At 41.4% G+C, this 11,618-nt stretch overlaps 1 protein-coding gene across 1 annotated transcript in view; it reads left to right on the top strand.

Moving 5' to 3' along the window:
• Pkd1l1 (polycystin 1 like 1, transient receptor potential channel interacting) overlaps positions 1-11,618 on the top strand; it is a 154,494-nt gene that overhangs the window by 65,341 nt on the left and 77,535 nt on the right. Inside the window, 4 exon segments of the mRNA XM_021178465.1 lie at positions 1,093-1,110; positions 3,334-3,339; positions 4,925-5,129; positions 6,142-6,381. Of these exon segments, the coding sequence (XP_021034124.1) occupies positions 1,093-1,110; positions 3,334-3,339; positions 4,925-5,129; positions 6,142-6,381 (469 nt within the window).

Below are 11,618 nucleotides of genomic sequence, written 5' to 3'. Positions count from 1 at the left end.
ATTCCTCTGTTGAGGGACATCTGGGTTCTTTCCAGCTTCTGGCTATTATAAATAAGGCTGCTATGAACATAGTGGAGTATGTGTCCTTCTTACTGGTTGAAACATCTTCTGGATATATGCCCAGGAGAGGTATTGTGGGATCCTCCGGTAGTACTATGTCCAATTTTCTGAAGAACCACCAGACTGATTTCCAGAGTGGTTGTACAAGCTTGCAATCCCACCAACAATGGAGGAGTGTTCTTCTTTCTCCACATCCTCACCAGCATCTGCTGTCTCCTGAATTTTTGATCTTAGCCATTCTGACTGGTGTGAGGTGGAATCTCATTGTTGTTTTGATTTGCATTTCCCTGATGATTAAGGATGCTGAACATTTTTTTCAGGTGCTTCTCAGCCATTCGGAATTCCTCAGGTGAGAATTCTTTATTTAGCTCTGAGCCCCATTTTTTAATGGGGTTATTTGATTTTCTGGAGTCAACCTTCTTGAGTTCTTTATATATATTGGATATTAGTCCCCTATCTGATTTAGGATAGGTAAAGATAAACTTCCAATTTCAAAATCACTCATTTCCCTCCTGATTCTTTTGGCTCCAGGAAGAACAGCATTGGTACCCAGGATCAAGTCAAAACACCCATGGTCACTTGAACATCCTTTGTTTTTCTGTACCCATCAAGTATAATGAACTAATGAGTTCTTCCTTTAAAAAAAAATGTGACCAGAATCTCCCTGTCTCTTCCATCTTTCCTGTTTCCCATTGACCCACAAGCTGACCATCTTTCATGAAGTACGGGTATCTCTGTCAACCTTGATAACACTCGCCACATCGGTAATCAGAATGTTACTATGGAAAAGCCTCAATTGGTGACTTCCTCTCTCTTAACACCATTCCACCTTTGTGTTACACATTCAGTAACATGAAACCCTTCATGCTTTGGTTCCTTCTGACCTATACTTTCCTCACCCGGTCTTTGTCTCCTTCATCTAACCATAGTCTCAGGCTATAGTGGCCCAAAACTAGAGTAATTGTCCTTCTCATAAGTTGTGCCTTTGGCTAAACAGAGAGATGAAAATGGTCCTTGGACACTTAGCTCAAGTGTTTCTTTCTCACAGAAGTCACCCTGTGCTTTCGCTCCTTACTCCCTAGGTTCTCTCCATTGATACTTCAGTACCTAGCCACAGTCTGTCTGTCTGTCTGTCTTTCTTTCATTTACTTATTTATTTTTAAATACTTTATCTTATTTTAGTTTTTAAATATTTATTTATTTTATGTATATGAGTATACTGTAGCTGTTCAGATGGTTATGGGTCTTCATGTGATTGTTGGAATTGAATTTTAGGGCTTCTGCTCACTCAGCTCCTGCTTGCTCTGGCCCAAAGATTTATTTATTATTATATATAAGTACACTGTAGCTGTCTTCATATCCACCAGAAGAGGGTGTCAGATCTCATTACGAGTGGTTGTGAACCACCATGTGGTTGCTGGAATTTTAACTCAGGACCATCAGAAGAGCAGTCAGTGCTCTTACCCACTAAGCCATCTCGCCAGCTTGCTTTATTTATTTATTTATTTATTTATTTTTTATTCTTCTTTCCACCACTGGAGTGTAAGTGCCATGACAGTGGAGAGACAGGAGTGGAATGACTGAAAGACAGCGGGTGGCCCTGTCACGTATTTCCCATTCTTCCTCCTAAGTCTTCATCTTGAACACTGAATAACAATCAGGCCAAAGCTGGGGAGGATGGCTGGACTTCCTGTGATCACATACTTCTCTCCTCTTACCAATCTCTTTTCATCTGATCATGTCACCTGCTACTATCAGATGCCTGATGGCTCCCTACATGAGAAAATTAAGATTCTCTGCACAGCATCCAAAGACCTTACTTGGCCCAGCTCATTATCTCTGTACCTTCCCTCACATGCCATCTATTCTAGGCTTTGCCATTATAGATGTTTCTCGTATTCTTGAAATAGTTATTTCTTAGCCTGGAACAGGTATTACTTTTTCATTAAAGCTGGTGTCAAATGCCATAATCTCCCTGAAACCTTCGGGAACCTGACGACAGAGATTATTTGACTTCATATAACATAGCACTTGAAGAGGGATTAAGGGCACATCTGTCTTCTAACTCTAGATTTCCCAGAATACAAGCTATGGTTAAGTAAGCTACTATACCTGCCAACTGAACACAGGGAAGGTGTTTTATGACTCTTCCTATCATGGAGACTCGACCTCCTCCTCCTTTAGTTCTGTGCTTCTGACATCTCCATTCTATGGCTCCCCAATTCAGAGGAGAAGACCATAAATAAGGTGTGCCATGTCAGTAGTGTCACCCTGGAAGTAGCAAGCCTCATTCCACACATTTCCTCATGAGTACTGCACATACGGCAGTACTCAAGGTCCTGGGGTGTGGAGTTCCTGCCTAGTCGTAACTTCTCAGGAGTGACTGAGGAAGACACCTGTCACTGACCACCTTCCTCTATATGCATGCATGAACACACACTACACACACACACACACACACACTCACACACACACTACACACACACACACAAACTTCAAAAGAGTTTACTCACAAACTAGCTTATTTTTATAGTTAAGGAGAAATTTTTATTTTTAGAGCTATCTCTAAGCTGTATACATGTCTGGCTGTGGGAAGCCATGGAACCCAGTGCGCCAGGGGGATAAATAACTGTGACCATCAGTAAACACAGAATCTACTCCATTTCACCACACACATTTACTAATCAGTTTCTAGAAGATACTAAAGACCAAAGAAGGAAATATTTAACCCCTGTCTTATAGACACTGATGAATAAAATTAAATGTGAAAGCAGCTATCCTTCAAAAATGGTGCTAAGCACTGTTATTAGGAGAAGGACATGATTCAATAGAAGCACAGGAAACAGTTCAGTTAACTCCAACAGATGTTAGTAGTTGTTGGTTTACAAAAGGAGTAAGATAGAACCATGGCTCTTTTAATTCAACATAGTGAGAATGTTTGCAGAATGAGTCCTTCTCTGTCAGTTTACAGACTAAAGTATTCAGAGATAAAAATGATATCTAAGATTTTACATCAAAAGAAAAAGAATCTGAAGAGCAGGAACATATGCTGCCTGGAGGAGGGAGGAGCCCATGAGCACCATCCTAGCTGAGACCTGTGGACATTTGATGGCTTCTGGGGAAGGGAGAGTCAGTTTTCTTTAAGGGTGTGCCCCCAGGTAGGTTGACCACGCTCCAGTGGATGACTCTACACCCATTAATACTCGAGCAGCACAAATTGGACTGGGTGGAGCTAAGGTGGTGGTAGATGGATCTTGAGTAAATTAGATAAAGGGTTGGGTAAGGGATATGATCAAATTACATAGTATCCATATATAAAATTCTTGGAAAATCAATACGTATATATTAATTTTTTAAAAATGCTGCTAGTGAAGGATAACTGTTGAACGTGGGCAACACACATGTAGTGACATAAGCCTACCCTCTCCACCTTTACAAACATCTGAAAATTTTATGTAGTAAAGATGTATAAAGAGAGAAGCAGAGTGTAGGGCCTGTTTTGGTTGAATGAGGCTTGCTTCCAAAGACCCAGTAGGAAACTCTACAAGGGATGGAACAGTGATCCAAGTTTCCAGAGACAGGTGCCTGACACCACAAAACCCCTAACTCCATAATTCTGTGACTATCAGTCACAAAGACAAAGCCCCAAGCTCCTGGGATTCTGGCTAAACTCAACCCCCACAGTTACCTGGCAACAACAAGGTAGCCCAGACCACTATAAAAGGAGCTTCTTGGCCACTCCTCGCTCTTACTTTTCTTACTAGCATCTTCTCTATCTCTCCTCCTCTCCTTCCCTTCCCCCTTCTCTCCACGTGGTCATGGCCAGTCTCCCTCTTTCTACCATCTCTCTTTCTCCCTGCCTTTCTACAATAAAGCTCCAAAACCATAGACAGTCTCTGCTCATCAAGGTCTGCTATGCTTAACGATGGTATAGGCTTTCCCCTAAAGAGCTTCTAACCTCCCACTGGAAGGCTTTCCTGCACTCCAACCAGGTATTGGACCAAGGACTCTCACTCTCATGGGAACCACACAGCGCCCCCTCTCCCCCTGCCCCCTCCTCCTTTTGGCTCTAGGGATGACCCAGCTGCTCTGGGAGCCCCCAGTTTGTTCTGCGCTCTTACACGGTATCCAGCTGTGTCTGAGATGCCTAAGACTGAAAGCCTGTTATCTCTGGTCTCAATGAGGCCCAGAGACCTCAGACTGCCCCTCGTCTACCCCCTGGAGGACTGGGTTCCGTGGCTTCCCACAGCCAGACACCTACCTGGAGCACGTGGAAAGTGTGCGGCAGTCCTCTTGCGTCTGCCCACCCAGAGCACCAGAACTCTGGCAGGAGGGGGGTTTTCTCCCCCTCCTTTTATTCCCCCACGCCCAGGGCCCTACCGCAGGGAAGGAGGGTTTTGCTAGGCAAACAGAGAATAAAGACATGGCAAGCAGAAGAACATGCATGATATTGGGAGAAAGCCTTGGTTATTGAGAGATGATAAACGTTCAGTGTGCCTTGAGCACAGACCACACAAGGGTGATGAAGAGAATGAAGAATATGGAATTATGTTGGGGCCAATATATCAAATGATTTATGACATGATTTCCTTTTTAAGTATATACCATCTTAAAACCCAAAGGGCTATAAGGAACTTTTTGGTTTTCCTTGGTCATGGTATGAATGGGGAAGCTGAACATCTGAGAACAAATGGGTGCTGGGAATGTTATTTACCCATCACCCAATAGCAAGCATGACCTGGACGCTGTCACCTCAACCCCATGCTGAGTCATTTCAATTCCTAGTAATAGTGACAGAAACAAAACTCTACACACCCCATGCCAGGGAACATCTGACCCCATCTTCTCTTCCCATGCAGTTGAGCTTGACGAGTGCCATGTGCATCTTCAAATACACCAAGATGTTCCTTGCTCAAGGCCAGTTCTCCAGGAGGTTGCTTGCCGACAAAAAACTAAGAGTTGAATTTGTCCTTCTCATCTCTGGAGTCTGGGAAGCTGCCAAAGAGGATGCGAGGGATGGGAACTATTTGCAGGAAGAAGGCATGAAGATCATCTCTGACATGTTACTAGTAAGATGTTCTATCTACCACAGAAATGCAACCACAGGCCTGTGTGCAGCTTAGTGGCAAAACTTGTGTTTGGGATGCACAAGACCCTTGTTTCCATCCCCAGCAGATACACACACACATACATACACACATGTACCCATGCATGCACATATGTGCATATACATATACTACCTCATACACACATGGGTACACCAAAACAGCTGTTTCCCTTATCACTTACTCATTAGCCTGTATTTGTGTTCCTTTTCTCAGTGAAAATTAGAGCAAATTCCTAAAATGTTGAGCTATGGTTCTGGGTGGTAGCTCAGCATTTGGAATGTTAAGTGTTTTGTGGCAGTCGTGTTGTGTTTTGATAGATTTTCATAGTTTGTCTTCTGCTGAATGTAATGAAATCACACAAATGATTGCTTGCATATGTTAACTTCAAAAGTAGCCTTGCTGATAAATAAAAAAAAAAAACCTAGATATCTTTCTCATCTGTTTCTGCTGCAATGATTTTGAGAAGTTGTCTCAGCTAATTTATTTTAATCTTATGAAATGCCCAATGTTCTGAGGAAGCCATGAGTTAGTATTAGATGTTTTTTCTCCTTTCCCCCTGTCTTCCATCCCACCCACCCAAGTTTGATGACTTATCTAACTAATAGCTGTCAAAATACTTTGGAAAATATAGAGCAAAGAATACTGTATTTGAATTTGCAAATTGTCATTGTGGTTCATGTGCACATGTGAATATGTTTTGTATCTAACCTGTACTAAAGTCTTGGGCTTGTGCACACACCTACTGACGTAAAGGTTTTTAACACTAATCATACTATCAAAGCTCTTCTAAGGAACTAGAAAGCACCAAGAAGCAAAGCAATCTTTAAAAAAAAAAAACAAATAAAACATCAGTGAAGATGTACCGAAACCAGGAAAAGCCTACAGTGCATTTAGTATTATTGCTTTTTATGTTATATATTCCTTTGCTCATTCATGTGGCAAGTATCCTGCTCACCATGACTTCTGTTTGCAGGCCTGTCTCTCAGACAAGCATCAGATTCACGTAAGCACTGGGCAGATGGAGTTCCAGACCCTTCTCCATCGTAGCCCTCAGAGCTCTATCCAGAACCTAGGCTTCGTCCAGGTACATGTCCCCAGCGACCTGGCCTCCTTGCACAGTACTACTCAAGAGGAAACACAAGGCTCATGCTATATCAGTCAGCTCATGTTCTTCATGAAGAGTCCTTATCTAGGGGGACAAGTTCCTGGGCAGGTACAGGACAAAGGCATACCTCTTTTTTCCCATTAATTTATTTACTTTACATCCCAATCACAGCCACCTTCCTCCTGACATCTCCTCCAAGGACCCCCTCACAAGCTCCACCCCCACACCCTTCCCCTTCTCCTCTGAGAAGAGGGAGGCTCCTCCTGGGTACTAACACACTTTGGAACATCAAGATACTCCAGGACTATGCATATCTTCTCCCACCCACCTGACAATGCAGCCCAGCTAGGGAAAAAGGATCCACAGGTAGGCAACAGAGTCAGGGACAGCCTCCTCAGTACTTTTTTTTTGGGGGGGGGGGGCTTGCATGAAGACCATATGTGCAGGGGGCCTAGGTCTAGCCCATGTATGCTCTTTAGTTGGTAGTTCAGTCTCTGGGAGCCCCCAGGGGTCTAAGTTAATTGACTCTGTTCTTCTTGTGGAGTCTCTATCCCTTCTGAATCTCTCAGTCCTTCCTCCAACTCTTCCACAAGACTTCTTGAACTCTTTCCAACATTTGGCTATGGGTCTCTGCATCTGTTTTGATCAGCTACTGGATGCAGCCTCTCAGAGGACAGTTATGCTAGGCTCTTGTCTGCAAGTATAACAGGGTATCATTAATAGTTTCAGGGACTGGTTCTTGCCCATGGAATAGGTCCCAAGTTGGACCAGTCATTAGTTGGCTCTTTCCTCTGTCTCTTCTCCGTCCTTGTCTCTGAATTTCTTATACACAGGACAAATTTTGGGTCAAAGGTTTTATGGGTAGTTTGGTGTCCTTATCTCTCTACTGGAAGTCCTGCCTGACTCTAGGAGGTGGCCGCATCAGGCTCCATAACCCCCACTGCTAGGAGTCTCTGCTAGGGTCACCCTCATAGACTCCCTGAAGCATCTCTGATCCCATGTCTCTAGCATTTCCCAGAGATCCCCACCCTGCTTCTGATTTCCTTTCACTATCCAGACCCTTTTGTCTGGGCTCTCCCTACAACCTTATCCCACACCCCAGTCTGTTCCCCTTCCCATCCCCTTTTCCACCCAGTTCCCTTCCTCCATCTACCTCTGATGACTATTTTTTTCATCCTTCTCAGTGAGATTCAAGCATCCTCCCTTAGGCGCTCCTTGTTATTTAACTTCTTTGGGTCTGTGGATTATAGCATGGGTATCTTGTACTTTAGTATATGCACCATGCATATACTTTTGAGTCTGGGTTACCTCACTCAGGATAATATTTTCTGTTTCTATCCACTTGCCTGCAAAATTCATGATGTCCTTGTTTTAATAGCTGAGTTGCAGTCTGTTATGCAAATGAACCACATTTTCTTTATCAGTTCCTTAGCTGAGGGACATCTAGGTTGTTGCTAAAGTTTCTGACTATTATGAACAAAGCTGTTAAGAACATAGTTGAGCAAGAAGAGTCCTTGTGGTATTGTGGAGCATCTTTTGGGTATATGCCCAGTGGTGATATAGCTGGGTCTTGAGACAGAACTATTTGCAATTTTCTGAGAAACCACCAAACTGCTTTCCAGAGGAGTTGTAAAGTTTACATTTCCACCAGCAATGGAGGAGTATTCCCCTTGCTCCACAACTCACCTGCATGGGCTGTCACTTCAGCTTTTGATCTTAGACATTCTGATGGGTGTAGGGTGGAATTTCAGAGATTTGCATTTCCCTGATGACTAAGGGCATTGAACATTTCCTTAAATGTTTTTGGCCAATAGATACTGCTCTGTTGAGGGTTCTCTGTTTAGCTTTGTACCCTATTTTAACTGGGTTATTGGTTTGTTGCTGTTTAACTTCTTGAGTTCTTTATAGATATTGGATATTATCCCCTTGTCAGATGTAACTTTTCCTATTCTCTATGCTGCTGTTTTGTCCTATTGATGGTATCCTTTGCCTTACAGAAGCTTTTCAGTTTCATGAGGTCCCATTTATTAATTGTGGATCTTTGTTTGTTTGTTTGTTTGTTTTTTTTTTGTTTTTTGAGACAGGGTTTCTCTGTGCAGCCCTGGCTGTCCTGGAACTCACTTTGTAGACCAGGCTGGCCTCGAACTCAGAAATCTGCCTGCCTCTGCCTCCCGATTAATTGTGGATCTTAATGCCTGAATTATTGGTGCTCTGTTTAGGAAGTTGTCTCCTGTACCAATGTATTCAAGGCTATTTCCCACTTTCCCTTCTATGAAATTTAGTGTATCTTGTTTTATCTTGAGGTCTTTGATCCACTCAGAATGTGACCTTTGTACAGGGCAATAAATATGGATCTATTTGCATTATTCTACATGCAGACATCCAGTTAGACCAGCACCATTTGTTGAAGGTGTTTTCTTTTTATTCCCCCGTTGTACTTTGCCTTCTTTGTCAAAAGCCAAGTGTTCATATGTGAATGGGTTTATTTTGGGGTCTTTGGATCTATTCCATTGATCAGCCTCTCTGTTTTTATACCAGTATCTTGCAGTCTTTATTAGTATTTCTCTATAGTACAGCTTGAAATCAGGGATAGTGATACCTCCAGAAGTTCTTTTATTGTACAGGATTGTTTTAGATATTCTGGGTTTTTTGTTTTTCCATATGAATTTGAGAATTTTTCTTTCAAGGTCTGTAAAGAATTGTGTTGGGGTTCTGATGAGAATTGCATTGAATCTGTAGATTGCTTTTGGTAAGATAGCCATTTTTACTGTGTTATCCTACCAATTCATGAGCATGGGAGATCTTTCCATCTTCTGATCTCTTATTCAGTTTCTTTCTTGAGAGACTGAGGTTCTTGGTATACAGGTCTTCACTTGCTTGGTTAGAGTTACACCAAGATATTTTATATTATTTGAGGCTAATGTGAAAGTTGTTGCTTCCCTCGTTTATTATTCATCCCATTAATAGTTTGTATAAAGGGGGGGCTACTGGATTTTTTTGGTTAATTTTTTATTCAGCCACTTTGCTGAAGGTGTTTATGAGCTGTAGGAGTTCTCTGTGACAGTTGTTGAGGTCACGTATGTATACTATTGTATCATCTGCTAATAGTGATCCTTTGACTTCTCCTTTCCCAATTTGTATCTCCTTGGCCTCCTTTAGCATCTTAACTGCTCTAGCTAGAACTTCAAGTACTATATTGAAGAGATACAGAAGAGAGGGCAGCCTTGTCCCTGATTCTGGTGGAACAGTTTTAAGTTTCTCTCGATTTAATTTGATGTTGGCTATTGGTTTGCAGTATATTGCCTTTGTTGTGTTTAGGTACAGACCTGTATCCCTGATCTCTCCAAGAATTTTAAAATGAAGGGGTGTTGGAGTCTGTCAAAGGCTTTTTTCTGCATCCAATGATATGATGTGTATTTCTTTTTTAAAATTTGTTTACATGGTGGATTGATGGAGTTTCATATATTGAACAATTTCTACATTTCTGGGATGAAGCCTACTTGATCACGGTAGATGATGATTTTCATGTGTTTTTGGATTCAGTTTGCAAGTATTTTATTATTTTGCATCAATGTTCATAATGGAAATTGGTCTAAAATTGGTCTTTCTTTTTTGAGTCTTTGTATGGTTTAGGAATCAGAGGGACTGTGGCCTCATAGAATGAGCTTTGGCAATGTTCCTTCTGTTTCTGTTGTGGAACACTTTGAGGGATATTGGTATTAGCTCTTCCTTGAAAGTCCGGTAGAATTCTGCATGGAAACCATTTGGCCTTGGGTTTGTGGGGGCAGGGCTGTTTTTTAATTACTGCTTCTATTTCCTTAGAGGTTATAGGTATATTTACATTGTTTAACTGATCTTGATTTAACTTTGATAAGTGGACTCTATCCAGAAAATTATTCATTTCATTCAGTTTTTCAAATTTTGTAGAGTATGGGCTTTTGAAGTAAGATCTAATCATTCTTTGATTTTTCCTTAGTTCTGTTGTGATGCCCTCCCTTTCATTTCTGATTTTATTAATTTAGATTTGTCTCCCAGCCTTTTAGGTAGTTTGGCTAAAGGTTTGTCTACCTTGTTGATTTTCTCAAAGAACCAGCTGTTGGTTGCGTTGATTCTTTTATTGTTCTCTTTGTTTCAGTTTTATTTGTGTCAGCCCTGAGTTTGTTTGGTTTTTTTTTTATTCTAGAGCTTTCAGGTGTGCTATTAAGTTGCTAGTATGTTACCTGTCCAATTTCTTTATGAAGGCACTGAGTGCTATGGACTTTCCTCTTAGCACTGCTTTCATTGTGACCCATAAGTTTAGGTATATTGTGCCTTAGTTTTCACTGAATTCTAGAAAGTCTTTGGTTTGTTATTTCTTCTTTGACTAAGTGCTCATTGAGGAGAGAGTTGTTTAGTTTCCACCTGTTTGTAAGCCTTCTGTTGTTTATATTGGTGTTGAAGTCTTCCTTTAATCCATGGTGATCTGATAAGATGCAAAGGGCTATCTTCTTTATCTCTTGAGGCTTGCTTTGTGACTGAGTATATGGTCAATTTTAGAGAAGGTTCTATGAGGTGCTGAGAAGGTATAATCTTTTGTATTTGGGTGAAAGTTTCTGTACATATCCTACTAAGTCCATTTGATTTATAACCTCTGTTCCTTTCATTATTTCTCTGTTTGGTTTTTGTTTTGATGACCTGTTCATTGGTGAGAATGGGCTGTTTAAGTCTCTTCCTTTTAATGTGTGATGTTTGATGTATGATTTAAGCTTTAATAATGTTTCTTTTATGGATGTGGGTGCCCTTGCATTTGGGGCATAGATACTCACAATTGAGACAACATCTTGGTAGAGCCCCTCAGGAGACAGCTATATCAGGCTTCTGTCAGCAAGCACTTGTTGGTAACCACAATAGTGTCTGGGTTTGGTGATTGCATATGGGATGGATCCCTAGGTGGGGCAGTCTCTGGATGGTCATGTCTCCAGTCTCTGCTCCATACTTTGTCTCTGTAACTCCTTTCATGGGTAATTTGTCCCCCCTTCTAAGAAGAACCAAAATATCCACACTTTGATCTTCCTTCTTGAGCTTTATGTGGTTTGTGAATTGTATCATGAGTATTCCAAGCTTCTGGGCTAATATCCACTTATCAGTGAGTTCATACCATGTGTGTTCTTTTGTGTCTGGGTTACCTCACTCAGGATGATATTTTCTAGTTCCATCCATTTGTCTAAGAATTTCATGAATTCATTGTTTTTAATTGCTGAGTAGTACTTCATTGTGTAAATGTACCACATTTTCTCTATCTATTCCTCTGTTGAGGGACATCTGGGTTCTTTCTAGCTTCTGCCTATTATAAATAAGGCTTCTAT

Source organism: Mus caroli, chromosome 11 (genome assembly GCF_900094665.2).
Source record: "Mus caroli chromosome 11, CAROLI_EIJ_v1.1, whole genome shotgun sequence".
Lineage (NCBI taxonomy): Eukaryota > Metazoa > Chordata > Mammalia > Rodentia > Muridae > Mus > Mus caroli.
Note: the sequence above shows the minus strand (reverse complement) of the source record. Positions and strands in the feature narration are given on the sequence as shown.